The sequence below is a fragment of the Aphelocoma coerulescens genome, chromosome 11 (genome assembly GCF_041296385.1).
Source record: "Aphelocoma coerulescens isolate FSJ_1873_10779 chromosome 11, UR_Acoe_1.0, whole genome shotgun sequence".
Taxonomy (NCBI): domain Eukaryota; kingdom Metazoa; phylum Chordata; class Aves; order Passeriformes; family Corvidae; genus Aphelocoma; species Aphelocoma coerulescens.
The window spans coordinates 3,290,521-3,317,796 of NC_091025.1; the positions used below are offsets into that span (position 1 = coordinate 3,290,521).

Here is a 27,276-nt window from a genome sequence, read left to right on the forward strand (position 1 = left end):
AAAAAATGACTCTGCCAAAATTTGTTAAATTATTTTGGACACCTGAAGCTGTGGGTCATCATGGCTGAATAAAATCAACCAAACCACCTTATTGCCAGGCTTGGCTGAAGGCTTGCGTTAAGGGAATTTTAGGGGATTTTTTGGTTCAGTTTTGGGGGTTTTCTTAAAGAGATCTACCTAGACAGTCCCAAAAAATACACAATACAGCCTGTTCTGAGTTTGCAAGAACTGAGTAATATTTAGATTACTTTTTCCCTCAGCACTCCAAAAAGCATCAACAAAACCCTACCTGTTGCATGTTGAGCCTCTGCACTTGTCTCTCATCTTGGTTTCACAGGTAATGACTTGTGCTGGAGAGAAAAAAAAAATCAAATAAATGCATTTTTTAAAAAGGAAATTGCTCAGCCTGCTTCCGAGCTACAGAGATGAGCAACCTCCACACATCTTTCCTGGAGGTCTTTGGTGCAGCCCGATAAAATCTGATTTTATCCAGCCTGGAGCAGTTGGTGCCTCTTTAGCCCTTCACCTGAGACAGGTGTCTTTGGAATATTAGCAAGGGATATGCAGCTGACAGCTGAAGGCTTTGATTTACAGCCTGAGGTCTGCAGTCAGAGCCCTCATTCTCCTTTTAATTACAGACTCTCCAGATGCTGGCAGATAAACTTGAAAAGGACCCGCTGGCTTGCCCCACCTTGTTTTCTCAAAAAGTGTCTTTTAATTAACAGTGGTTGGAAAACAACGAAGGAAGTACCAGCAGCTCCACAAATAACTCCAGAAATATTCCCAAGCAAGAAATAAAGAGGAAAGAAACTATAAACCCCAGAAAAGTTGTGAAGGGGGTAAAGTGCTGAGTGTAGAGTGTTTTAAATGGGAAATAAAAGCAGTATTTCCTAATTCTGCTGCTGATCGAGGGGACCTTTGGTACATTGATGTTTTATTGAGATAAGGAGGACATGGACTGCTGGAGTCAGTCAGAGGATGACACAGAGCTGCTCTGAGAGCTGGAGCCCCTCTGCTCTGGAGCCAGGCTGGGAGAGCTGGGGGTGTTCACCTGCAGAAGAGAAGGATCCAGGGAGAGCTCAGAGCCCCTTGCAGGGCCTAAAGGGGCTCCAGGAGAGCTGGAGAGGGACTGGGGACAAGGGATGGAGGCACAGGACACAGGGAATGGCTTCCCACTGCCAGGGGGCAGGGATAGATGGGATATTGGGAATAAATTCTTCCCTCTGAGGGTGGGCAGGCCCTGGCACAGGGTGCCCAGAGAAGCTGTGGCTGCCCCTGGATCCCTGGCAGTGCCCAAGGCCAGGCTGGACAGGGCTTGGAGCAGCCTGGGACAGTGGAAGGTGTTCCTGCCCATGGCAGGGGTGGGATGGGATGATCTTTAATGTCCCTTCCAAACCAAACCATTCTGGTATTCTGTGACATTACTTTAATAAACAAATAACTGTTGCAGATTGCTGTGCAGAAGGCACAAGCAGCTTTTGAGAGCTTTGCTCACCACTTCTGGCAGCTTTCTGCACAATTAGCAGTGAATTTTCATGCAGATCACCTCCCCCTCTACTCAGTTATATTTCCCCAGAGCCTCCTCATCTTTTTACACACCTTTGCCCATAAAGGTGTTTCAAAACTCCCAGGAACTGAAAAAGAGAAAGGCTGTGACTTACTCATGTAGGATTCTGGGATGATTTTCTTGGGCTTGGTGGATTTGCTGAGTTTGTTTTCCGGAGGGCGGAACCGCACCGGCTTCTGCTCCGCCACCTGCGGAATCTCCACCTCGTTGGTCTCATCTGTCTCAGCAATGATGGGATCTTCATAACGGTGATCTTGGTAAAAGAGGGGATCAAAAATAATTACAGCATGCTCACACTGATGGGGAAGTTAGGTTCATGTTTCGTGGGAATGATTTAGTTGGACAAGGATCTGCTTTTCAACAGCTGGAAGTTTAAAAATACCCATTGGATGCAGCACAGGGCTATTGCCAGGACACTCCTCTCCTGCTCCTCTGCACATGAAGCAGCTTTTACAGGATCTTACAATAAAGATTTGCAGGGATCCCCACTAATTAGTGGGAAAAAAAAGTGCTGATATTCCTTCCTCTGTTTCCCACTGAGCTCTTCCCTTTGGAGGAAAACACAAATTTGCTGAAGGGCTCATATTCCATCAGGGCATCATCCCCTTCCTTCTCCCTGCTGCAGCCCTCCTGCACCCTGGGGTCCTCCCTCAAACCCCACAAGATAAAAAATGAGAAATGCAGCGTTGCAGCAAAATAAGCCTCTGCTTTGGGCAAGTCTCCAGGGAATCTCCCTGTTTTCAAAGAGCCCAGTTCTCCGTGGAGCAAAACACTTGGGAGGAGAGAAATGACCCCAGGGGATCCCAGATGCTGGGGGTAGCACTGCTGCACTGGAGGGCTCACCTTAATAATCCATTTTACTCTATTGACCTCTCTTCCAAAAAAACTTCACAGGTCAGGAAAAACCCTTCAGGATCCCCCTCCTCTCCTCCAAGGGACACGGATCACTACATTCATTTTGCAGCCGTGCAAACCAAGGTGGGGAGGGAGGCAAAGGCTCCATTCCCGGCCCCTGAAGGAGCAGGGCTGGCAGCCAAGCTCTGCCCACCCACGATGTCTCTGGTAAGCCCTGGAGAACATTCCCTTCCCAAACAAACCCCTCGAGGACAGGATCGCTCCTGCCCACAGCCTGCCAGCGCTCAAAACCCCCTGCAGTTCCTGTGCCAAACCCATGGAAGCTCAGAGCTGCTTCTCCCCATCCAAGCCCTCTGTTTGCACCAGGAAAACGTGCTGAATCTGAGCTCCAGATTTGCTGCAGCTCAGAGGTTCTTGCTTTCACTGACTGGCGATCTCCCACATGTCCCCATGTCGGAATATTGAGGATGGGTAATTAAAAGGGGCAGAAAGCCGCTGCTGGTTCTAATTAGAAGCTTCCACAAGTTTTCTCCAGCCTTGTCCCCCACCCCAGAGGTGTCCCAAGCCCCCAGCAGATACCTTTGTAGCAGAGGTTGTTCTGGCAGCTCCCCCCATAGCTCGGCGGGCACTCGGAGCAGGGACGGCCAGTCTTGTACGGAGCTTCTCCGATCCAGTTGCCCCTGAGAGCACAGGAGAAACAAGCACCCATCAGACACCCAAATACCCAACCAAGCCTCCAAAATCAGAAACATCATCCTGGCCCAGAGCAACTAAATAAATACTAAACCACCAGCCTTGCAGGAAAGATGTTCCTCCTTGTTTCACCTCTAAAATGACATTTAAAGAAATTGCGTGCCGTGTCACTTTTATATTAAGTTCCAATATAAACACCGGGATCTTATGTGAACAGAAATAAATCAATGGATTACTGCATTTTGCTGAAGGAAGTCCCCAGAACAAAAGCCCATTTTGGCACTCTGTCCTGCAAATTTTAGGGGATAAGGAGGTTGAAGGAGCCAGAGTTAAGCCGTGGCTATAAACTCCTGGGTTATGCTCCTTCAGCTGTCTCCACCTATGAGGCTACATGAGGACAATGTGCACCGATGCCAGAGAGAAAAGATTAACCAGGAACTGCACAAATAGAGTATTTTTCCATCCAGCAGCCCTGAATGGATGACGTGCAAGTCGCCCAGCCTGCTGTGGGGGCTCTGTGGGAGATGGTGTTATCCCTCATGAGGAGCTGGTTGTTAAATCCCACCAAACCATGAGCAAAGTGTGCTCATCTGACATGGGGAGAGGGGCTTAGAGAACCCACCCAGGGAGCTCTGCCTGGGACATGACAGCTCCAGCCCCACACTTTTTCTCCTTTGCATTTTTCTGCACTATGATCCCCCGAAGTCAGATGCTCCCCAAGCCACTCCTTTTGCATAGAGTGATTTCCCTATTTCATTTTGTTTTGAAGTTTTAAATTGCCCAGGGCTTGGAGTGAGAATGTTTCTCTTATTAGCCATTAAACCAGCAAATATTAACTGCCATTGCCAGGTAGTAAACTTCTCCTGGATGTAGTAGGCAAGAAATATGATTTTCATTTTGAAATTTAATCAAACCGTGGAGCTAGTGAAATCTTGACTGCTGCAGTTATTTCAGGGTTTTTTTGGCATTCACCACCACCCCATCCCTTCCCACCCTCTGACAGCAGAGAGCAAGCCTTGCTCAGCAGCACATGCCAGCTCCATCCTGGCCATCTCCTGCTCCTCCTTTCCCTTCCCGTGGCAGGAACATCAAAGCTCCAGTCTGGCCCCAGCCTCTCATTCAGTTTTCCAGGCAGTGCTCAGTAGCTTTGAACCAGCCCTGTGCTGCTGTCTAAAGAAAAAATTTAAAGCCACAACCACCAGTCTAGACTGCCTGAAATCTCTTCCCCAGATCCTGAGCTAGTTAAGCAAGCTGCCAGTTTTGGGAGAGCTGGAGAGAGCCCAGCTGCTCTGCCTTACTTGGGGGAGTAGTTGCAGACCAGGTAGACAGCATTCTCCCAGATCTCTCCCCACACATTCATCTGCTTGCAGACATTCACAGCACAGCCAATCTTGTTGGTTGTGGCCCAGACTATCTGTAAGGGAAATGCAGATATTGAAAATAAGCAAATTACCAGTCTAGACATGGGGGGGTGTGGGGGGTATGGGTACAAACCCCTTTACCTGGGTGTAATGCGTGCACATGGCACCTGTGCACCTGTCTGGGCACCACGGGTTGCACTCGTGAGGATATGGGAATGTGTAATCCTTCACTTCATCATACCAAGACTGGACATGGAATGCCGGAGATCGATACCTGAGGGAGAAAAGGCAGTTGGAATCAGGATGTTCCAGTAGAAGTTTTCAAATTAAAAAAAAAAACAAAAAACAAAAAACAGGTTTTTTCAAATGTTAAAGATGAAGGGTTAAGATTCGATATTGAGAAGGAATTGTTCCCTGTGAGGGTGGGGAGGCCCTGGCACAGGGTGCCCAGAGAAGCTGTGGTGCCCCTGGATCCCTGGCAGTGTCCCAGGCCAGATTGGACAGGGCTTGGAGCAACCTGGGCTAGTGGAAGGTGTCCCTGCCCATGGCAGGGTAGTTGGAACTGGATGAGTTTTGAGGTCCCTTCCAACCCAAACTGTTGTGTGTTTCTACAATTTTTTCCCTCAGATTCACAGACCTGACTCTATTATTTATAGGTTTGACATGATCCTCAAGTGCTGCTGACCTGAAATGCCCTCTCCCTTTTCCACACAACTACAAAATAACTTCTAGTTTGGCGGAAAGTTGTGTTTTGAAAGTAAACAGAAGTTAGGCTTTGCCAAACATCTTAAACCAAAAGCCATCATGTACCAATTTTACCACGGGGCAATTTGCTAAATCTGGAAGCTCACTCACAGCCAACACTGTAAGACCTTTGAAAGTGAGTGGGCTTTTCCTCACTCACATCCCACCAGGAGCTGGTGTGGAGTAGCTGGTGCACTGCACTCCTATCCTACCTTTTTTGGCAGCAATTTCCCCCCCACGCCGAGCCCCCCATGCCCTGTGTGTAATCTCTGCCTCAGGTACCACGGTCTGTGGCAGTTCTGATGCTGTTTGTGCTGTGTTTGGGGAGCACAAATGGTGTCAAAACCACCTGCAGAAACTCATACACGTTTTACTCACTTGGTGCACAGTGAGCAAACAGAATGATCTGCAAACTGCACCAAACCCACCGCTTTTGATTGCTTTCAGCAGCTCACACAAAGTGAGCTGCCAGAAATCCAGATGATATCATTACCAACTGGAGCTGATCCTTTCAGCCAACTTTTCATTAAAAAACATTCATTAGAAGTATTTTAAAAACATCCATCTCATGATGTCATGACGTGAATACTTTCCGAATCCTATTTTACAGGACAGGAAATGGAGGCAATCAAGTTATGGCCTGTTCCTGAAAAAGCTGGGAAATCTGATTTTTCTTTCCTCTCAGGGACTGCAAAGGGAGCAAGATTGGATCTTCTTCCATCAGGAACCCATGGCCATCCTGAGCACTGGTAGGACAGCCAAGAACAGCACAATCTTTTGACTTTGTTTCCAAGGAATTAACCACTCTACTTTCCAGTCATTAGTTAATTCTGCCAACAAAAATGGGCCCAATTTTTATATCGGGCTAATTTCACACCAGCAAATTTCCTTTGCTTTCCACCAAGTTCTGTCTGATTAACTACAAACACAACTGCACTTCCACCCAGGAAATGGGCGAAAAACACTCAAGGCTCCTGAGCAAGTACAAAATGTTTGCTGTGCAAAGCAGGTTTAACCTATAAGAAGCTTAAAAACAGGGCTTAACAATAAACAAATTTCACGTTGAGATGGAGAGGAAAATCCATTTAGAAGCCTTAATGTCAGCTTTCCTAACTGGGTTAATGATTCTAGTTTAAAACTTGTCCCAGGAATTTGAAAAAAAAAACCCTTCAAAGTGTTTTCAGTAAAGAAAAATCAGGAGCCAGATAAATATTTATGGAAAACACAGCAAGAGATAATTAAATTCTGAACTGAATCCAGACACAAACTCTGAGCTGAATCCAGACATTGCTCCTGAGAAACTTCAGCCTTCAGCTGGTTCTCTGCATGATGCCAGAACCTGCCTTGAAACAGCAGATTTAGGAGCAAGGGTTAAGGCTTCTGTGCCTGTTCTCCTTAAGGAGGAGTGACCTTAAGCACCTTACAGAGGAGTTACCCCGAGGTCCAGATGGATGGAGGAGCCCAAATCAAAGCTGCTTTCCTGGGAAGTGTCAGTGGGAGGTGGCTGCAGGTGTTACCACCATAACCATCCCACTGAAGCCATCACAATCAATGACCCCCAGCTTTTCTCCCATCTCCCCAGTGCTCCACCAAGCATCAGAGCAAAGCTTTCCTGCTGTCTCTAAAGGAGGACCCATAAACTGCCCTTTGCAATGATCCTGTAGCACCCCAAGCCTTACCTGCCCCAGTGAACTGCCAGGTTCTGCCCAATTGACCTGATGAGGTCACTGGGCCCGTGGTCCCAGATGCACTCCTGAGCCCAAGCGTGCGCTGACCGTTCCAGCTCCTCGTCCCAGGTCTTCAGGGTGTGGGGAGAGAAAAAAACAGGTCAGTTTTTCATCTCAGACTTACTAGATCAAGAGATTAAACCAAGAGGAGTTAGTGGACAAAGACTAAGGTACAGATTGCCCCCCATGTCCAGCCTGTCCTGGTGAAGCCAGCACATTTCTGTGCTAAAATCACATTTCTCAACAAGTTCCCTTGCCATGAAAGTCCAGGGCACTAAAGGATCTATGATTTTCCCCAGCTGATGCCATGCTTCTGAGGAAATGCTTCACTCAGGTCATCAGAAAACACACAAACCCACATAGGAAGACCTCAAGAACACATCTAGACCAACCACCCTAAACCAGAAGATATTCTTGGCAGTTGTTTTTCTAATATGTTTTAAAAAATTAAAAATTAAAACTCGAGGTTGGAGATCCCATGATCTCCAGCATGACACATATTTCTGAGTCCTGCAAGCATTCTAGCAAACAGTCAGTGCTTTGATGTATTTCAGCATGATTTTTCATCCATTGTCCTTCCTGTTGGGGTATCTCCAGGCTTTCCCATCAAGGGGAACTCCAACAGTGGAGAGCTGTTGGAGTGGAGAGCTCCACTGCCTCCACCACCACACAGCTGGAGATCTTTGGTCCAACCTTTTAATCAAGGAGTGTGGGTCTGAGGCTCCCAGTCTCACCTCCCCTTCTCCTTTCAGAATAACTGAGAGTCCACCAGCAGATCCAGTCAAATACATCAGAGGTGGCAAAGTCCCAGGGTTTTTAAGCTTTTTCCACTCTCACTGAAGCAGGCATCACGTTAGAAGTGACAAATCCCATTTCTGTTCCCACTGAGGGCAGGATGCTGGGGTGAGATCACTCCTCATCGAATATCACCCAGTTGTGAGCCAAAGGAGAGCTCCAACATGACACAAAGGCAAACAGGAAAGCAGCTCTGCTGGCTCTGCTGCCCAGGAGAGTATTTGTTCTAAAGTCCAGACTTACTGGGCCCAGCAGCCAGTGCCCTGAATTCATTGTGTAATTACTGACAGCTGCTCTATTCAGAGCAGCCTTTAGAGGATAATTCACTGGATAAAAAAAATATTACCACACATTCCTACAAATAAAACCAAAGAGAAGAGAGGTCTTGTAATGTGCATCCAGCCCATCCACGTGCCAGCATGAGGCTGTCCTCTTTGGACATTTACCATCACAACCAGCTGCTCTTTCCAAGTCCTGTCTTCTCCAGAAGAAAAGCAATTTCTGATCTCAAACATTTCAAAGGACCTGTCAGAGCCTGGAGGGCTGCAGGGCATCCAGGCTCTCAAACACGTTTAAAAACCATTCTGAGTGAGTATCTGGACACAATCTCGGGCAGTTACAGCTGGGATGAGGAAGGACTCTGCATCCCTAGATAAGACAACAGGAAAATGCAGTGTCTCCTGGAACTTGGTGTGTGTCCACTATCTCAGTGAGGCAAACATGACCTCATCCCACTGAGCTCACAGCCCAGGCCTCCCAGAACAGCTTATCATGAAGCACTCTCAGCAAACCAGATTCCAGCAGCAGCCCAGAGCTGTCCCGAGCTCACCAGCTCATCTTTGGACTGAGCAGTGACCGAGCAAATCCATGTCAGTCTGCAAAACCCTGTGGACACAGCTCTGACACAGGGAGCAAAACCATTTTCCTTCTCAGCCCTCCAGCTCATTGACAGGGAGGGGATCAGACCCACCACACATTCCCAAGCCTCTCGCAGCCATGGCGAGGCCCAGCTTTCTGTGGTGTCCCACCTTGTGCACCCGGCAGTGACCGGCCACAGCCCGCCCTCCCATCCAGCACAAAACCCACAGAAACTCTCCCAAGACGTTCCGCACCCCGAGCTCCTCAGACTCCCACCCAGCTTTATTCCCTGCAGCCCCGGAGGTGGAGATGCTCCAAATCTCCTAATTTAATGCAGAGACGTCCTGAGCAAAAGGCCATTAAATGGGAATTAATGCGAGCGTACGCGTTACGTCTCCCTTTGGTGCCTGTGGATAAAATAAATGAACTCGGGCAAAAGACACTCAACAGGTAATTGGGAAGGAGCTCCATCTCTGCACGGCTTTTTGCTGCAGGAGGAGAGCAGCTCGTCCTGCAGGCATCGGATTACAAAGCCATCCCATCTAAATCAGAGCAGTTATTTGCCTCTTGCTTCTCAGACGCAAATGCAGTCAGGGGGCTGGAATTATTTCAGAGCTATAAACATAGGGGGGGGAAAAGAAAAGAGATTTCAGGCTTTCCCAGCTACACTTGCAAGAATTCTTTATGCCAATATTCAAAGCAGTATCTAGGAAGACAACAGAAGCCAGAGGGGCAACGAGCCTGTGCTCAGCTTCCTTCAGAAGCAGAGGTCAAGAGTCCTTCGGGGGTGTGTGATTCCAAGTGATTTACCACATGGACTCTGTTTTTTCACTCCTGTGAGTTTATAATGGCCTTTCAAAGTGGAGTGTACAGTGCATATGTAAAATAGATGCATATGTACAATACATATATCGTACCACAACTTGTAGGTTCAGATTTAATGATGCATCCCACAAGGAGTCTGCTCACTCAGCCTAACAAGTTCGCAAACCTAAAGCCAGACACCTGAATTGCAGTGATCGGGTTACTCGCTCATTTTTCTCCCCAGCTCAGACTTTCTGCAGTACTGGCAGCTTCCTTTTAAAAGTGGCATCAAACTCCAGGACTGACATGTCCTGGCAGAGGCTTGGAGATGCTTTTTGCTAACCCCCACAGAAACACCATCCCATCCCGACAGGGAGAGCCACCACCCTACCGCTGAGGGGAAGGATGCATACCTTATACATGAAAACAAACTGTTTTCCTTCCAGCAATCTGCACTGAGAATAATTTTGCTTTATCCAGCTGTCTCTGAGGCTGCCGCAAGAGGAAAGATTTCTGCCTTTCATCACTGCTGAAAGCATCTGACTAAGCCATCTTAAAAGGTCACCATGCCTTAGGATCCATTATGTCCTTTTTCCTCTGGGTCCGTTATGTCCTTTTTGCTCTGGGACTATTAACAAGGAGTTTGTTTTGGCCTTGGCACCCATCCACCTCTTAAACAGTCCAAATCCACACTAGATGTGTCGATCATGGAGCTGGTGGAGGGGTTAAGGTAATTTTGAACTGGCCCAGTTTTGTCAGGAAGTTGTGGCCTGCTCACTCATTTTCCATTAGCACTGAATACCTGTGCCAGCTTTCAATTAATTACACAAACCCAGCAGCTAAACTGTTTCTTTCTTCATTTTTCAGTCCACTCAACCTTTATCCCATGTGTATATAGTAATTCTTTTGATCTCCAGATAAGTCATAGGACTCACTGTGTTCTTGCTTTCTTACTAACAGTGTCCAAAACCTGAAGTTCATCCAGTAGCAGTTAAATATGTCCCTTTCCTGGAATATATTACCCCCCATTTCCATTTTAGACCATTTAAATACGTCAGATATGGAGCTGGGAGAGAGGATTTTCACAAGGGAGCGTTTGGAGGTTGATGGGCAAGAACAAGCTCTACCTGCTCATCCACAAATTATCCCTGCACGTCTCCAGTGACGCTCCACTCCGGCACCAAAAGGAAAGAGGAAAGTTTATCTATGGTTCTAAAGACAGACCATCCTCTTAAACGAGTCCAAATGAGAAATGTCCTCTGCAGGACAAAGGATTAAAGAGAAATTCCTGTTCAGCATATACATGGCATTTCCAAGTCATACTGTGTAAACACCAGCACATGAAAGGCTGATTATAGCCCTTCCAAGCAGCACCATCTCATACTCAGCTCCTTTCTTCAGAGCACATAAGGCCCTTTCATTTGCCCTCAATCAGCCATGAAAACCACTAGAAAAGCTCCCTGAGCAAAGGCAAACACAGAAGTGCAACCGCGCCGCGAGCGCAAACAGCGGCCGGGCCGTGGACACTCGGCAGCTGCTGCTCTGCCAGCCCCAGGGCCAACCAAAACACCTTGGGCTTGCTCACACTTTGTGTTTACCCTCTGGAAATCAATCAAGGTGCCTCTTCTGGCAGCACTTCCCTGCAGGATAACGTGAGAGCCGCTGAGAAAGGGATACAATCGCCGGTTCTTAGAAAGGCACGGGATTTCTGGCAAAGGAGGGACCAAAATCCAGCTGGTGTGGACTGACTGAGGGACAGCTGTCCTTCCTCACCACTCCCTGCCCTCCCTTCTCTTTCCCTTCTCCCTGCAGTCACAAAAGGCAGGATTTTCCATTTGCAGCCCTCACTTCAGCACAGCTGGCAAACAATTTTATATTACATTTAAGTGTACTTTTCTTTTACCCTTTTAAACACGGTCTTAGCAAATCATCCATCATTTGATCCGTCAGCAGGAGCACACAGTTGAAGTCAGACTAGTTTTGGTCAGAACTATATTTGCACACCGGGAAAAGGCACAAAAAAAGTAATTATTTGCCTACATCATTTTGTGGCCCTGTTAATATTTTGATGGCATGGCAAAAATAGCTCAAAGTAGGGTCTCTGGCACCAGGTGAGAAAAAACTATTCATGTGAATTGTGGATGGCAAAGGCATATTTCTTACTCGAACGTTTAAGTTCTCCCACTGAAGTGGGAGAATCCATTGACCAAACTTTTATTTTGGTTTCCTGAACTACAAAACCCAACAGCACTGACCCGTCCACCCAGGAACTCCCAAAGCCTTTCCAGCTATTTCCAGTGATTGAAATGCTTTGCAGATGGAGCCACATTTCTCAGGCCCTGTCTCCCTGTGGTTCTGGGCAGATTCCCAGTAGCCTTGTGGAGGGTTGGCTCACATTGCTAAGCTCAGGTGATCAGTGTGTGACCGAGGGCAGGTGCCACCTCCAGCACTGGGTGGCTGCTGATGGCAACCCAAAAACCACCAGAAGATTCCCTGAGCAGCCAGCGGTGTCCCCACAGCAGCCTGAAAGCTTTCACAGGGAGAGCAGGGGTTAAACACTGGGGAAAATTTGCTGCTTTTATGCCATGAAGGTAATGGAAGAACCTGCTGGGGCAGGCTGGGGAATTGCCATCACCGGAGCCGCATCCAGGGCTGGGCCAGACGCTCCTCTGTGAATAATGGAACCAGCTCTGAAACTATGCAGAGGATGGACTCGATGACCCATCGGCAGCCCTTTCCAACCAAAACAGGCCACTGATCTAAAGCATCCTTCACTCTGGAATGAAAGGCTTCAGGAAACCTCTTGAGAAAAACTTATTTCAGAGGAAACTCGCTACACCTCTCACACCACAAGGAAAACTGACGTACAGTTAGGAAAAAAAGAAGCAATAAAGCAAATTATCAGGCTCTAGACTCACCATGTACTCCATGTTAGAGGCCACTGGATACACCTGACCTCTCAATTTATTGTGGAGCATCAGTATCTCCTGTCTGTCTGAGAATAAAATGGCTCTCTTGGATCTGGAGTGAGCTTCCCCATGCTGGTATTTACTCAGGATGCTCTCCAGGTGACTCGAGTTGGGCAAGATAAAGCTCTCAGCTGTCTTTGTCAGCAGCAGCACACATCCAAGAGGAATGATCCAAGGCAGGCCAGGATTCATGGTGCCTCCTCGACAGCCAGCAGAAGCAGAGATGAAGATGATGGTGGGTTTTCTTGCAGGGACTCCTGTGGCTCAGTGCAGGTCTGGAATTTGGGGAGAAACAGGCAGTCAGAGCAGTGCTAGAGGCACTCTTAGTGCACTTGTCCCCCAACAACATGGTCCCACAGCCCAGATTTGTGCTTGGAAAAGACTGGTGCTTACAATTATTGCTCACCCCAATGACAGGAAGACCTGAACAACACCACGAGTGATGGGGACTCACTTTATTACACCTGGGAGTTCCGCTGATGCTGGGTTGGGAGTGAACACTTCCCAGGCACGTAGGAGGATGTTTTCTGCACCCCTGGCATCCCTGGTGGAGCTGCCACCCTGCAATGCCCAGCAGCTCCGAGTATCCCCAGCTCCATCCCTTCACAGGCAGGGGGACACTTGAAGTGATCCCCGCAGAGAGCAGCTCCTAAAGCCGTGAACGTTTCTGAAGAAAAGGGGAAGTAAAATCCCCAGCGAGCCGGATGAGGAGGTCAGGCAGCAGCAAGAGCAGCTGCCGGGCTCTGTGAGAGCGGCTGTTTATGGGAAATGTCACCGTAGGGCCGAGCAGCCCCGATCCGCGCTGGCAGTGACGCACCGGGGCTCTCGCTGACGCTCCCCGGCGGGCGGGAGCGCTGCCAGGGCTGTGAGTGATGGAGCAGCAGGAGCAGCCGCCCTCCCCCGGCCAGATTAGGTGTTCCCAGAAACTCGGATGCCGTCAGCACCCAGAGAGGGTCTCGGTTTGGTCGTGGAACAGCTTCGTTTAATCCCTGTCCCTCGCTCCATGGTGCTCCTGCTCCACCTGTCATTCCCAAGCACTTCCACCCCCCCCCCCGTGCTCCAATTGATCCATCTAGCGATCCTCGTGCGTCTTGGCTGGTTTTATTTGGATCAGGAGCTATTCGCAGGAGGCAAGATGTGCTGCTGCAGGGCTGTGCAGCACACACCGCTCCTCAGTGGGATCCAAGAGCCACTGGAGCAGCATCAATCCATCGGGGCAAGCATCTGTACAGACAGTGCAAGCACAGGATCTCCCTCCTTAGGGCTAATTTTTGGAAGAAAGTTTCCCCATCCCTGTCTCCAACACGAGGTGAGGATCTGTTTTGGACAGCACTGTTGAAAGCCACGCTGAAAGCATTCCTACACAGAGGCAGGAAACAAACCCCAGATTAGCAGGAATTATTCGAGAAGTTTCATCCAATGACACGGGACTTGGACACTCTGGGACCAGATGATTGGAAGCCACCCAAAGCAGAGAAGAGCCGTCTAAATCCCAGCTGGAAAAGCAATGCTCGAGCACGAAGCCCCAAACCCCTGTTCCCCCAACCCAGCACAGCAGCATCTGCGGAGAACAGCAGCAAGCACGAGGTGCTTTGCACAGGCAGGGACCCCAAAGAAGCTCTGAGAACCCCCGAAAACTTGTTGGCTGACTGCACAAAAGACACAGAGTCCCTGTTTGAGGTTTCTTTTTCGGACTGAACCTTCAGGCAGATGAAAACCAGCTGCCCTCAGCCTCACTCCAGGCAGCACATTAAGCCTTTGCCTGGGTACAACAATGCAGGATGTAATTTGCTCCGTTTAGGTAACAGCTTCTCATCATTTCCCGCTCCGCAGAGCAAGTTGAACACACATGCCTTGTCCCCAGCTCCAGGCACACCTGGAAGACAGGACGTTCAGTGGCACGGGGACAAACACTCCTTTAACCTCATCCTCTTCTCAGCCCTGCTTGCGGCATTCGCTTCTCCCCAGGCAGGAGCCCGACTTTCAACCTGGCTACAGAAGGGTAGGGGAGGCAAAAGAAGCAGTTGCTTTTGTAGACTGGCTGACCCAAATTCGGGGGACAATTCCTACTTTGAGGCACTTCCCGGGGAGTTTAAAAATAGCTGCACTGCCACGGCCATTCACAATGTGGCCATTTAGCCCCGGCAGCTCTCCCTGCAGGAACAGCCGGCGCTCAGAGGCGGCCGTTGCACCCCTCGTTTGGCCGGGTGCCCTTTGCTAAACAGGAGCCCAAATCCACCACCCATCTAAGGCAAACACTGAACTTTCAGAAAGGGCAGATTGAAAAAATCAGCTGTAGCATCTGAGAGCCAGAGGAGCTGCCCCGCTCACGGCTCCGCAGCGAAGCCAGCGCGTCTGGCTTGGCAAACCGGCCAAAACCTCGCAACAGATGGTGCATTATTCCTCGGGATGTGCTTCCCTGGGTCTCATTTGCCAGCAGAAGGATACCAGCACCTCTCTAAAATTAGGTCACTTTGGCTTTATCTTCTATTTCACTCGAGGTGTGCAAGTCCCTTCCTCTGCTTCAGCTTGGGGTGAGGAGCGCTGAGTATCCCATGAAAGGATAAAGGGATCAGAGAGGGACGGGGAGCAGAGAGTTCCCTGGCCAGATTAATTGAAAGCGGCTGAAAGATGCTCAGGTTTCAGAAAGCTCTCACGGATTTCAGATGTCCATCCATCTGCCTCTCAATATCCTCACGCCCAGGTGCAAAGAAACACTTGGACATGTGTGTTCCAGCCTAGCCAGTCCCAGGGCCCTGCAGGGTTGGGGCAATGCCTCGGGGCTGCAGCAGGAGCTCCTCATCCAGGGAGGCTGAAATCACATTGCCTTTGAGCTGGGGTTTGACATTATTCACAGAAAATTATCAGCTGACAGTCAGCTGAGGAAGCCTCTGCTGTTGATTTCAAGGGTTCAGGAGGAGCACAACCTCCCTTTAAACGCATCATGCTCTTGCCACTGGTGCCAGGTGAACATCTGGGAGCCATCAGAAATGACTGAGTCAGCAGAAAAGGACTCCTGAATATGCTGTAAAGCCTGTCCAAAGTGGGAAGAAATGGGAGGCCTTCTTCTGGGGTCTGAGGGAGTTAAAGAGCAGCACTGGACTTCGGGAAAGGTTATTTTTAGAAAGCTATTTCCCCAGCTAATGGATGGTGTCTGCTTTGCACGGAAAGCAGGAGAGCTGGTCACATCTGAAGCCTGGCAGAGACGCTGCTGAAGCCACATGCAGGCTGATCCTGCATTCATGTCCTCATGTCACCTTATTCCTTAGTGACTTTGAGCTTTGACTGCCTCCCTGGTAAAGCACACGAGTGGGTGCCTGCTCCTGGGTTATGGGTGGCATTTGCAGCTAAAACATCCCAGCGCCTGTGGAGTTACACATGGCACTGGCTGACATGAAAGGAAAATGCAAAGTTAGCTCAGGATGTCAGGAGAGCATCTAAAACAGCAAGGCAGAGGGGAGTTAGCCTGGGATCAGCTTCTAAACTGAGCCTGGGATCAGCTTCTAACCTGAGTTAGCCTGGGATCTAGGATGAGTTAGCCTGGGATCAACTTTAACCTGTGCAAAGAAATCCAGGGATAAAGCCACAACTTAATGCACTAAACTCCAGGTCATCTCTTTCCCTGGGATGCACACACTCCAAGCTTTGCAGAATTGTGGTGGCTTCCAAAGACAAGCAGGATGACAAGTTCCTTGACACAGGAAAACAGTGACACATTGCACTGAACCCCCCTTAGATTCAGCATCTTCAATGCCATGGGCCAAAACCATCTGGATCTTCCATTTCAATCCACTCCCACAGAACCCAAGTGGGTGAGTTTCCATGTAAAACCACGTGGAAAACCCACTGCTAACAGACACCACACGTGGTGACGCTGAAATTCCTTTCCTACAGGACTTGAGAGCAGAGCTGCACAAACACAGGCAGCCTGGAGCACACAAATGTGCTCCTAGAGACTGCAACAGCATCCCCTGGATATTTTCTATTTGCACAGAAATCCACTCCTGTACTTGCAAACTCCTCCCATTCATTCAAGATTAATGCTTGTTAATCTTGCATTAAACTCTGCAGAGCACACACGAGGGAAACTCAAACTTGTGTTATTTTATAGCATCCAGGCAACTTTTTGGAGAAGTTACTAAAACTGTGCCTTCTTAAAAGAGTCATTTCTTGCACTCACACCACCCCCAAAACCACATTTCAGAAGCCAGGACCGAACTTTACACTTACCTTGCTGAGTACTCCCAAGTCTCCAGGTAATTGCAGCTCCTCCAAGCCTGCTTGAGGAAAATAAATTAATGTGTCTGAAATATTTAAGCGAGGTGGAGGAGGAAAGGATGGAATAAGCCTCAGGAGGTGTGAGATGTGCAAGGTCTCGGCTCAGCAGCTCGGACCAACTGCAGTCTCACAGAGCTCCCCAGTGGTATTTATGCTCTCCAGGCAAAGAGGAGAACCCTGGATCATCCCAGTGACAACGGGCGTGGAGTAAGAACGAAAAGAAGAGGGAGGGAAAAGGTGGGGGGGGGGGGGAAGCCACGAGGAGAGGGGTGTTGGTTGGGATCGCAGCACTTCAAGGGCAGTCATTGGGGCTCAGAGCAGCAGGACCATCCTCCCTAAGGCGGTCACACTGGCAGCGAGGAGGAGGAGGAGGAGGAGGAGGAGGAGGAGGAGGAGGAGGAGGAGGAGGAGGAGGAGGGGGGCAGTCCCTGATCTTATAAAAGTGTTGGCTGTGCTCTCCCCAGCAGTCGGCCCTGGGAGTCGCAGCCCGGCGGCATTCCAGGGGCACGGGGAATCCTCCCTGCAGAGGGGGGACCGCGACGCCCCGATGAGGGCCTCCGGTGACAAGAGAGGGGGAATTCCAGAAGGGAATTTTCTCTGTAAGGGACTAAAGCCAGCTGTCTGCCCTCGGCTGCCGGCTCAGCCATTCCTGCTCGGCGCAGCGAGGGCTGTGGGATTTCCCAGTTCCAGCCCCTCAAGTAAACCCCATGGCATCCCGTTTTTTCCAGATCGGGACTTTAGCTGGGAAACAGGAGATTAATCCCACTCTGCTTTGCTGCCAGAGCTCTCCCAGTGCTGACATTCCCCACGCTCAGCCGCTGCTCCGGTGCAACAGCGGGAGCTACGGGCAGTAAGGAACGCGAAAAGCTGGTGAGACACGCGGGGAGGACTCACCTCTCCTGCCGATGTCCCAACAGCTCCAGCTTTGGCATCCAGCTCCGTGGTTTTACTCACCGTGAAAGGAAACGATTGAGCAAAAGACAAGCTAGAAGTTCCTTCCTTTTTCTTGAAGTAAACAAACAGGAAAAACCCAAACCACTATCGTAACAGCTTTGAGTGTGTCACAGCACCTCTGCTGCAGGACGCTGGAGAGGGCAGCTCCAGGCATCAGCATCCACGGGATTCCCGTGCGATCCCCGTCCCGCAGGGTCAGCACATCCCCCGGGATGTGCCCCTGAGGAGGGGCAGCAGCCACACCCAGCACGGAGCCAGGGGAGCACCCGTCTCCTGGGAGCCGGCCCATCCAAGAAAAGCAGCTCAGATTTTTCCAAATCCACTGCCTAGTCGTCTTTCCAAAGTTCTTGGGGAAAAAAAGGCCTTCCATTCTTCTAACCAGTCAATATTTACTTCTTCAGGCAAAACACCAACCACTTTTATTTACTGTTTACTAGGAGGGGAGTTTACAAGATATTCCCAGAGGTTTGTTTAAACCCAGGGGCGCTTGGAAAGCAGAAGGACATTTATCAAACTTGTTCAACAGAGGAGCAGAGGAGCAAATATTGGCAGCTGGGAGAGCACCACTGCTCCGAGCAAAGAAATGAACCCTCAGAAGTCAGCACCAAGGCATCACTGCTGATCCCATCTCTTACACAGAAGTTTTCAAGAAGGAACAGATTGTCCCCACTGGGGCTGTGTCTCCCACCCCATTTCAAACTGAGATGGGCAGCCAGTCCTCACCAGCCAGCCCCAGTCCCGCAGCCTGGTACAGCCACACCAGCCCCTCTGGCTGCTCTTCCCCTGCCCACACTCTCCCAGCTCTATTTACAAAGAGTTTCTATTTACTTCCAAACAAACTGTGTATGTGAACCAACAACATGTGGTCGTGGTCCAGCAGTGGGACCTGGCACTTGTGCCCTGCCAGGAGCCATTCAGTGCAATTTGGGCAGTTTGCTCCCAAAAAAGCTCAGACTTTGACACCAACACAGGCAACTCAAAGACCACCCAGAACTGGGCTGACAGAAGGTTCTGCACTGCTTTACTGTCAAATCACTGTATCCTCTTTTTTTTTTTCCTTGCTCTTATGATTCCCTCTGCATCAGTGAGTTTGCTGTAGGCTTATGTAATCAGCTGAAACATGCTGCAGCCCCTCCAACTCCTAATTTCCCCAAAACACAGTGAATTTCACCCCAACACAGTGAACCCTCGTGCCCCCACACAGGCTGCCACCCCAAAACCATGCAGATCCCCAGCCCTGACTCACAGCCCTCAGAAGGTGCTGCTCACTCAATTACCATAAAGCTGAATTAACTCATTTTAAATCTCACATACCGACGTACAAATAATTTCCAGACCTCAGAGGAATTTGGTATTTTGTAATCTCCGCAAATATCCCGATGGGAAATGAATCCCTGTAGGATGGTTTGGGTTGTCTGATTGCTCCATCAACCTGGCTGCTTTACAAAGATCTGATTTTTTAATTTATTTTTTTTATATACACCGGGATGGTTTCACTGTACGAGGCATACACAGGGCCTGGTTGTGCTCAGGGATGAGCACAGCCTGGAACAAGAATTTTTACCCACCTCATTTTGTCTCGAGTCAGCAGTTTGGGGTCATATGTTCCACCAAGGCCAAAACAATCAGAAGTTACTTTTAATCATTCCTCGTTATTACTGCCTTGATTATAACGTCTCCATTTCATATGTGGTAAAAGCCACACAAAGCAGGCTGCATATATAAGTATATATTAGGAGAGAGGCTTTTAATGTAATAGCCAAAGAATGGGAAGAGACACAGATTTCCCTATGCCCTCCTAATTGACCAGGCAGACAGCGAGTCTTGATCTCCACTGGAATTAATGCCCCTTTATTTCCTATTTAAACAAGAGCTCGGCAGGAACGGCCCCAAAGCAGTGCAGGGCAGGGTGAGGAACAGTGAGAGGCTCAGAGCTGCAGGGTATTCCCTGGTTTGACTCCTGCTCCAGAGCAGAGGGAGCACAAGGGGATCAAGAGGGTGAAGTGTTAGCAGGGAACCTGCAGAAACTTGTCTGTGATCACAGGGAGAGCACAGGGGGGACCAGCAGCCCCTGAGCTGCTGCTGCTGGGCACTGGGCACAGCCACGCTCAGGTTTGGGGGTATCACCCCCGTCTGCTGCCTGCTCACATCCCCCTCCTGCCTCGGGTAAGAAGTCCCTGCCACACTCATCACTCCAGCAGGGTGGAGATGCCCCTCTCTTGACCATGATGCAATCCAGAGGCTACTCCAGCAGATGAATTAACAGTGTGGGGATCCAAATCACAGAAGGGAAAGGCAGGCATTGATAGATTTACTCCCAAACACAATTATTACTTGGCACTGTGAGCCCCTATTTGTTCTTTCTCGCTGCTCTCCTATTTTGGGGCAGGACTGACCACCCAGGTTCATCTGCAGCTTCTTCTCCACCTTCTCATACTAAAGAACATTCCCCCACATGCTTCATCAGCTGATGATGAGCAAGAAAACAACTCCCTATAAATCTGCGCTGTTTCATCAGTGACCAGGAAAAAGTTGAGGTAAAACAATAAAATAAGAACAGAAGCTGCAGCAATTTTGGAAAACTGGGGGGACACCACTGACTGCACTGAGTACAAGTCAAATGTGAATGAAAATCTACAAAATTCTCTCCATGAAGGTGGTGAGGCACAGGGTGCCCAGAGAAGCTGTGGCTGCCCCATCCCTGGAGGAGCTTAAGGCAAGGTTGGAGGGTGCTTGGAGGAGCACCCTGGGATAGTGGAAGGTGTCCCTGCCCATGGCAGGGGGTGGGGAAAAAAAGAATTTTAATATCCTCTCCAACCCAAATCAGTCTGGGACTCCCTGAAAAGCTGAGCCTTGCTCCCACAGCTCCCCACATTCCCTGGTCACATCTGCAGACTGAAACAGTTCAGGTCCTTTAACCCAGCACCCATCTTTGGTGATTTCACCCCAGACCAGGTGAACTGCCACTACATCTGGTTATTTGCCAGAACAAATCCTTTCAAAAAACCCCTTTGGGTCATTAAAATATCCTGAAATAAACCTCCAGTTGCAGGAATCTCCAACACGTTGACAACATCCCCTGCACGTCCAAGGCTCGCTCTTCATTCCTAGTGAAAAGCAGCAGACTTAGGGCACATCTACAACAAACCCTCTGCTGGCAGCTCGGGATCAATCCTGGCAGCAGCCTTGGAGCTGGACCCCACCCCGGACCTGGCCCAGCCCAGCACTGCCCTCTGCTGCAGCCCAGTCCCGGAGGGACATCATCTCCAGAGGAAATTGTGGAAAACAGCAGTTTCCTACTTAAAACACCTTCCCCCATCCCCCAACACCTCGTGGCTGTAACAACCCTCCTCCCCCAGCCCCTCCAGCCCTTCCCCTGCACATCTGGCTCATGGCACAAAGTTTTCCCCACAGCCCTTTGGAGCAGCACATCCAGTTTCTCACTCTGAAAACTTCAGGTCTTAACGTGCATTTAAAAAAACCCCATTTCGCAAATCCTGGTTTAAAGTTCAGTAACCAACCACCGGATTTACGGTGCAGTGTCATGGGTGTTGGGGTGTTTCTTTTACATAACCACACACAGAGCAAACGATCAAAAGCTGCAAACCCCTCGTTTTGCAACAATGGGAGGAATTTAATACAGAAAATAAAAATTGTGGCTGTGTGTCCACATCACTGTTGCCACATATTTTTATTTCCCTTTTAATACACTGCAGAAGGACTTTAGTGACAAATACATTTGTAATATCCTCAGTGAAAAATTCAAATATTCGCTTTTAAGTGATCCTGAGACACTTCCAAGTCATACTGAGAGAATTTCAGCACTTGATTTTTAAACTGGCAATGACTCATTGCCATTTCTGTAAAACAGTAACACGTGCAACTTCTATCAAGTATTATTTAAATTACTGATCACCTGCAATTTTCTCTGGGCTATTCAGGTTAACCTGCACTATCAGAAATGCACCTCTTCACTGGAGATACAGCTAAATAAATACCCAATACAGGCACAGGAGTAATTAAAAACAGGGTTTCTGCTGTACAGAAAACCACTTCAACCAGGCTCCAGAAACAGGATGTGAATAATAACCAGCACAGAACAGTACGTTCAAAACCTGGTTTCTTTCTTTTTTGGAACAACCTCCTAATCCCCCAAGATTTCAAGTTCTCGCCAGTGGGGGTCTGGGGTAATTTCCATCACAGGGAAGCCCTGGGAGCACCAATCCTTTGGCAGCCCCAGCTCCAGGAGATGAGGTTTTCCTTGCAAACAGCCAAAATCCAAGTGAGCTTTGGACAGAAAATTGTTTTGGGATTGGTGGAAGGTCACCAAAATCACGAGCAGTGTCTCGGTCACCATCTGTAAATCAGAAAATACTAATAAAGCATGATCAGCAAAAACATAACAATACATCTGGACATCCAAAATCATGACAGAGCATCATTAAACTCTCTCAGCAGACCAGCACCACCCCAAAGAGCCATGGGGCTGGGATGCTCCTTCCTACAGCCAGAGCTCTGGGCAGGAAACTCCCGTGTGGGACAGCACAAGAGGGCAGAAGAGTCAGGACAAACCAGGGAGCTTCCATCATCCCATGATGGAATTAGCAGATAACACCACTATCATCAAAGCATTAAATAATATATAGAGGTTTTTAGAGAGAAAGCAATGGGAAGCTGATCAAGGAAATATTTTTACCCAAAGTTCTCCATGACAATGTCAGTTGGCTGAAGAAGACACAAACAAAACACCACCTACTTCAGAAACAACAGTGCAGGGCTCTCAGAAGGATTCAGAGGGAATTCCATTCCCTCTCCTGGCTGCTCAGTGCTCAGCCCTTGAACTGCCACAGCCCTTTCCCCTCCAAGTTCAGTTCCACCTGAATGCAAAATGGGAACATTTCTGAAGTATCAAGAAAAGAAAAATCATCTCCACTTCATCTGGGGAAGGCTTCCTATGCCTCGAGAAAGTCCTACACAGAAACCTATGGACTTTCCAAGGGTAGGATTCACACCTGAGGAAAAACAAAACCCACACACACACCTTAAACCAACTTTGTGACTTTTATTGATGGGCGACAACTTTATACTTCTAGGTATCACTAAACTGTGTACAATTAGGAACTCAACATTATAGGAGAGCAGACAGCAAAATTAAACAAAGCAGACTTAAAGAAATATCAGTCTTAATTATTTTTGCCCATTTTCTTAATTTCATGTACACAGAAGCATAAATGCAGTTTGAAATTTCTTAATAGCAATAAAGTTACAATCACCCATCTATATAGACTAACATCTTAACTCCAAATATTTGATCTGCAATGTGTACTTAAGCAGTTTCTCATCGCACAATTATTAAAATGTGTCTTCCTATCAGGAACCAGCAACTCTGCAGTTTGTACATGTTTTGAAGCACAAAGGACCATTTCCATCTCATACACATCGGCTCATATTTTACCACTTATCAAAAAACTATTGGGGAAGCAGAGAGAGCTTTTTATTTTTTTTTTTAATTTTTTTTCTTTTTTTACTGAAGTAAAGATAAAACATTTTCACAGAAATCTACAAGTTCTGTTGCTGGTGCAGGGTTTTCTTCTACTACGCAATTAGAAAGTGGGGATTAAATGCAAATAATGCAAATCCCCTTTTTATTATCTTAGGATTCAGCATTAACTCGGATGAACTTTATTTTTTTTTACTATTTTTGTGATTCACGAGGCTTCCAACCGAGCGACTTCATTCTGCAAAGTCAAAAAGTCAACACAAACCACGTTGTGCACAAACGGCAGCTTCCTTTATCACTCTATCCCACAGTTGCAAGGGGACCAAAAAAAAAAAAAAAAAAAGGAATAAAAAGGGGGGGGAAAGGAAAAAAAAAAAGGAAAAAAGATTCACTCAGAAGAGCATTTACAGGAGAAAAAGTTAGTGATAGTTGGCGTTCTAGAGCGGGGCGGCGGGGTCACAGCAGGTCCACTTGGCGGTAGTACAGGAGGTAGGCTGTGCGCTCCAGGGCCGCCTTGACCACCTGCGAGTGGTGGATGACCCTGACGGCCTGGTCGTCGATGCGCAGCCACCCGTTGAGGCCGATCTGGAACACGTCCGTCGTGTAGTGCCCGCCCGTCGCGCTGTTGCCGTGGTGGTACACAACTGTGGGACAGAGCGGGATTGGGATGGCAAAGCAAGGGGGAAATGGCACCCAGAGCTCCCCGTGCTGGCAGCTGCTCTAGCGAAGAACCTCAGGGTTTAGGGCTTCCCTGTGTTTGGGCTGTGCAGATCGTGGGATGGGACCTAAAAAGCTCGGCTTGTTCCGTTCTGTGCTTGTCCCAGGGTGCTCCAAGCCCCGTCCGGCCTCGCCTCGGACACCCCCAGCTCTGGCCCAAGGGAGCACGGAGAAGTCCATAGGTGGGGCAGCCACAGAATCACAGAATGGTTTGGGATTGGGAAGGATCTTAAAGATCATCCCATCCCAGCCCCTGCCATGGGACACCTCCCACTATCCCAGGTTGCTCCAAGCCCCATCCAGCCTGGCCTTGGACACTTCCAGGGATCCAGGGGCAGCCACAGCTGCTCTAGGCACCCTGTGCCAGGGCCTCCCCACCCTCCCAGGGAAGAAAGTAACCACCTGTCCTAGGAGACAAATCTTCATTCCAAATATTCCCCTGGTGGTATTTCTGATGGTTACTGGGACTGTTTGCCCCTGGGGAAGTGGAAAATGGGACTTTCCAGCTGCCTGCAATCAATGCCTACATCAATCCCAATGGGATGACATCCAGAGGCTTGGGTGGGATGAACACCTTGGCTTTGTATGGCTCAAATAATCTTTGTATCTGGAAAAAGGAAACTGGGGCAGGGCCCTGGGATTTGGCTGTAAAACCAAGGAGTTGCTTTAGGTCCCTGTGTCCCACCCAATCCTTATGGCAGGTGGCTCCCCACCCTCACAGGGAAGGATTTCCTCCAGTATCCCATCAGACCCTGCTCTCTGGCACTGCAAACTCATTCCCCTTGTCCTAGAACCCCCAGCCCTTGTCCAAATCACTGTTTCCCAAGCACACCAAATCTGCTGATTCTAAACAAACCCCACTGAACACAAGAATCTAACACCCACAAGCTACTTCAGTGCAATTTAAAAGAAAACACTTCATATAATCCAGTGTTTCTACATCTCCACACGCAGAATTTGCATTTGCAATACAGGGACCACACGGATAAAATACCTGCAAAGAGCCGGTAGGTTCTTTGGCCTTTTGAAATTTTACTTTTCACACCAGGAGATAGTAGCTCTGGAGGAGGAAAAACAGTCACAAATTAGAAATCCCATATCAAGAGGATCAACTATTTTTCAGAGAAACCAACACTATCACAAAGGAGAGAGAACATTTAATGGAAATTTCTTCTGCAGCCTTTCAAGAATGGTCGTGGCTCTAATAACTGGCTTTCAAAGAAGTGAATTTGCAGGTTTGCTGAACACTGTACTTTATGAAAGGTTTAAAAATATCACCAAAAAATGAAGGGAAAAAAAGACAGAGTGAAAGATCAGACTTATTCAATTTTTCCCCTTTCATTCCTCCTGTCAGACAATGACAAAATCAGATTCCAAGTCATGCTTACAATCTTAAAGGAAAATTGAAAAATAAAATCTTAAGTTAAACAAAAGAGCACTGCCTGACAAGGTCCTTTTCTCAGCTGAGATGTGAGTATACATTAACTTTATTTATTCCTATTTGACCTACTGGGTGGCTAACTGTCAATTTGTCAGCTTAAAACAAAAGGCATTATTTTGGCAAGATTCAGATGCTGGACAATTTCCAATCTCACACCACTTAAAGTCAGCATCTCTTAGGATATTTGCTAAATAAAGGATCCTTGTTTAAGCTCTGCACTACGGATTGTCTATCTTCAGGTTACATTTTCAATAAAACACCAGTTTCTTTCCATCAGCCACTAATTAATTAAATAATGTGACACGACTCTGAATTAAATTTGTGATTAAAATATCCAATATTGGCAACAGCCTTGTACAGGGACAGAACCCTGATCCAAGGGGATCACTTCCCATATTTGCCCTCAGCAGCCTATATCCTTACTCCATAAATCCACAGAAGCTCTCATTTGGCCAACCCATTGTCTAGGAAGTGCCAAAGGTTTGAAGATCATTCATCATAAAAAACCCATACAAAACATTCACCCAAATGACCACATTTTCAGACAACGACAAAGACAAGATCTTGTGGAAAAAGAAGAAAATTGAAACACAGACAGCCCCAGGAAATACAACATTATCTTTCCCATGAAGAGGGTGAAATTCTGTTCATAAATCTTTTACCTTTACTGATTTCCAGATCAACAGTGTACTCAATATTCTTGATTAGCTTCTGACATCCACCAGTCTTCTCATACACGAAGCGCTTGAGGTGTAAAACGAGAACAGGGGGCAGCTTTTCTAAGGTGAGTCTTCGACTGATCTCCACCTGACACACACACAGGGAGGAAGAAAACCTGTCATTTTTTGTTAACTTTTTGTTACCTCCTCAAAATTACTCCTTTAAATAAGGAGTAAGTATTTCACTTTAAATACTAGCAGCAAACCCCCAGATTTGTTATTACTGCAGTATTAATTTATGATAAATACATGTTTATGACTTAAAGCCCACTAAATCTTCAATCCTAACGTTGTCTTCAAGGAGAACTCTGTATTTTCAAAGAGAAAAACATGAGTTATGACCACACTTTTCTCTACTAAATAGTGATTTTTATATAATTATAACCAAACAATCCACAAAATTTCTGCCTGGAAACCTGGAACTGAGCTCAGAATTGCAGAACAAAAATGTTTTCCCTTCCTAGAAATGAAGACATAAAAATATTTCTCAAAATAACCACTTAAGGTTTTTCTCCATTTTTTAATTGAAAAAAATCTTTATTGGTAACCATGAGCATATTATTTTTCAATATATGGCTTGATTCTGCTAGAACCTATTAAGTGTGGAATAGAAACTCCTGGGGGAAAAGTATTATCTCTTTCCAAGGTTCTACAGACAGTATGTTCAGTGTTCTTACTACAACTTTAATACAAGAACAACTATTTCAACTTGAATTTCTTTTGAAAAAAAGATCTGAAGACACTGTGGAAGCTTGTATTTCCATCCAAACTCTGAAATATCAGGCAGCACCTAATTTGAACACCCCTTTCTTCCAACCCAGCACTGGGTTGTCAGTCAAAAAACTTTAAACCATTTGCAGGAAAAACCAAAAAAATGAGTGGCAAGAACAACAAGATCTTTGTGGTAAATCATAATGAGCTTGAATTGCAAATGTCTTTTTCACATGGAAAACAACTGGAGAAATAAATATTCTGAATATTCAAGGCAAACAAATTTCCACTATTCATCTTTAGCTTTTCAAGGAAAACGAACCATCCTTTATCTAATCTTATTCTCGAAAACTTAGACACAGATGTGAACACCAGAGGGAACACCTACAACTCCAGAGTTATCAAGAGTGCACACAAAATTCCCATGTGAGCAATCCATGCACACCAGAGATGCCTTCACTATTGCCCCCCACAGGAAGCAAGGCAAGGCCTTAGTGAGGGAAGTTTAATTATTCCCTTCTGTGACAAGTTCTCAAACTGCCAAACCAAAGGCAGGCTTTTCCTCCTTGCAAGTACTTTTCTA

General features: G+C 47.6%; 2 protein-coding genes across 2 annotated transcripts in view; both read right to left on the reverse strand.

Annotated features, from left to right (window-relative positions):
- Positions 1-17,698, reverse strand: part of CRISPLD2 (cysteine rich secretory protein LCCL domain containing 2) — a 30,779-nt gene extending 13,081 nt beyond the window's left edge. The window contains exons 1-9 of the mRNA XM_069026599.1: positions 17,546-17,698; positions 16,604-16,650; positions 12,323-12,648; positions 6,900-7,018; positions 4,618-4,750; positions 4,414-4,529; positions 3,002-3,102; positions 1,662-1,820; positions 290-350 (exon numbers count right to left, since the gene is read on the reverse strand). Coding sequence (XP_068882700.1) covers positions 290-350; positions 1,662-1,820; positions 3,002-3,102; positions 4,414-4,529; positions 4,618-4,750; positions 6,900-7,018; positions 12,323-12,565 — 932 coding nt within the window. The 5' untranslated portion in view covers positions 12,566-12,648; positions 16,604-16,650; positions 17,546-17,698. The remainder of the gene's footprint in view (positions 1-289; positions 351-1,661; positions 1,821-3,001; positions 3,103-4,413; positions 4,530-4,617; positions 4,751-6,899; positions 7,019-12,322; positions 12,649-16,603; positions 16,651-17,545) is intronic.
- A 4,949-nt stretch (positions 17,699-22,647) lies between these two features.
- USP10 (ubiquitin specific peptidase 10) overlaps positions 22,648-27,276 on the reverse strand; it is a 47,427-nt gene continuing 42,798 nt past the window's right edge. Inside the window, exons 12-14 of the mRNA XM_069026418.1 lie at positions 25,926-26,070; positions 24,817-24,882; positions 22,648-23,749 (exon numbers count right to left, since the gene is read on the reverse strand). Coding sequence (XP_068882519.1) covers positions 23,562-23,749; positions 24,817-24,882; positions 25,926-26,070 — 399 coding nt within the window. The 3' untranslated portion in view covers positions 22,648-23,561. The remainder of the gene's footprint in view (positions 23,750-24,816; positions 24,883-25,925; positions 26,071-27,276) is intronic.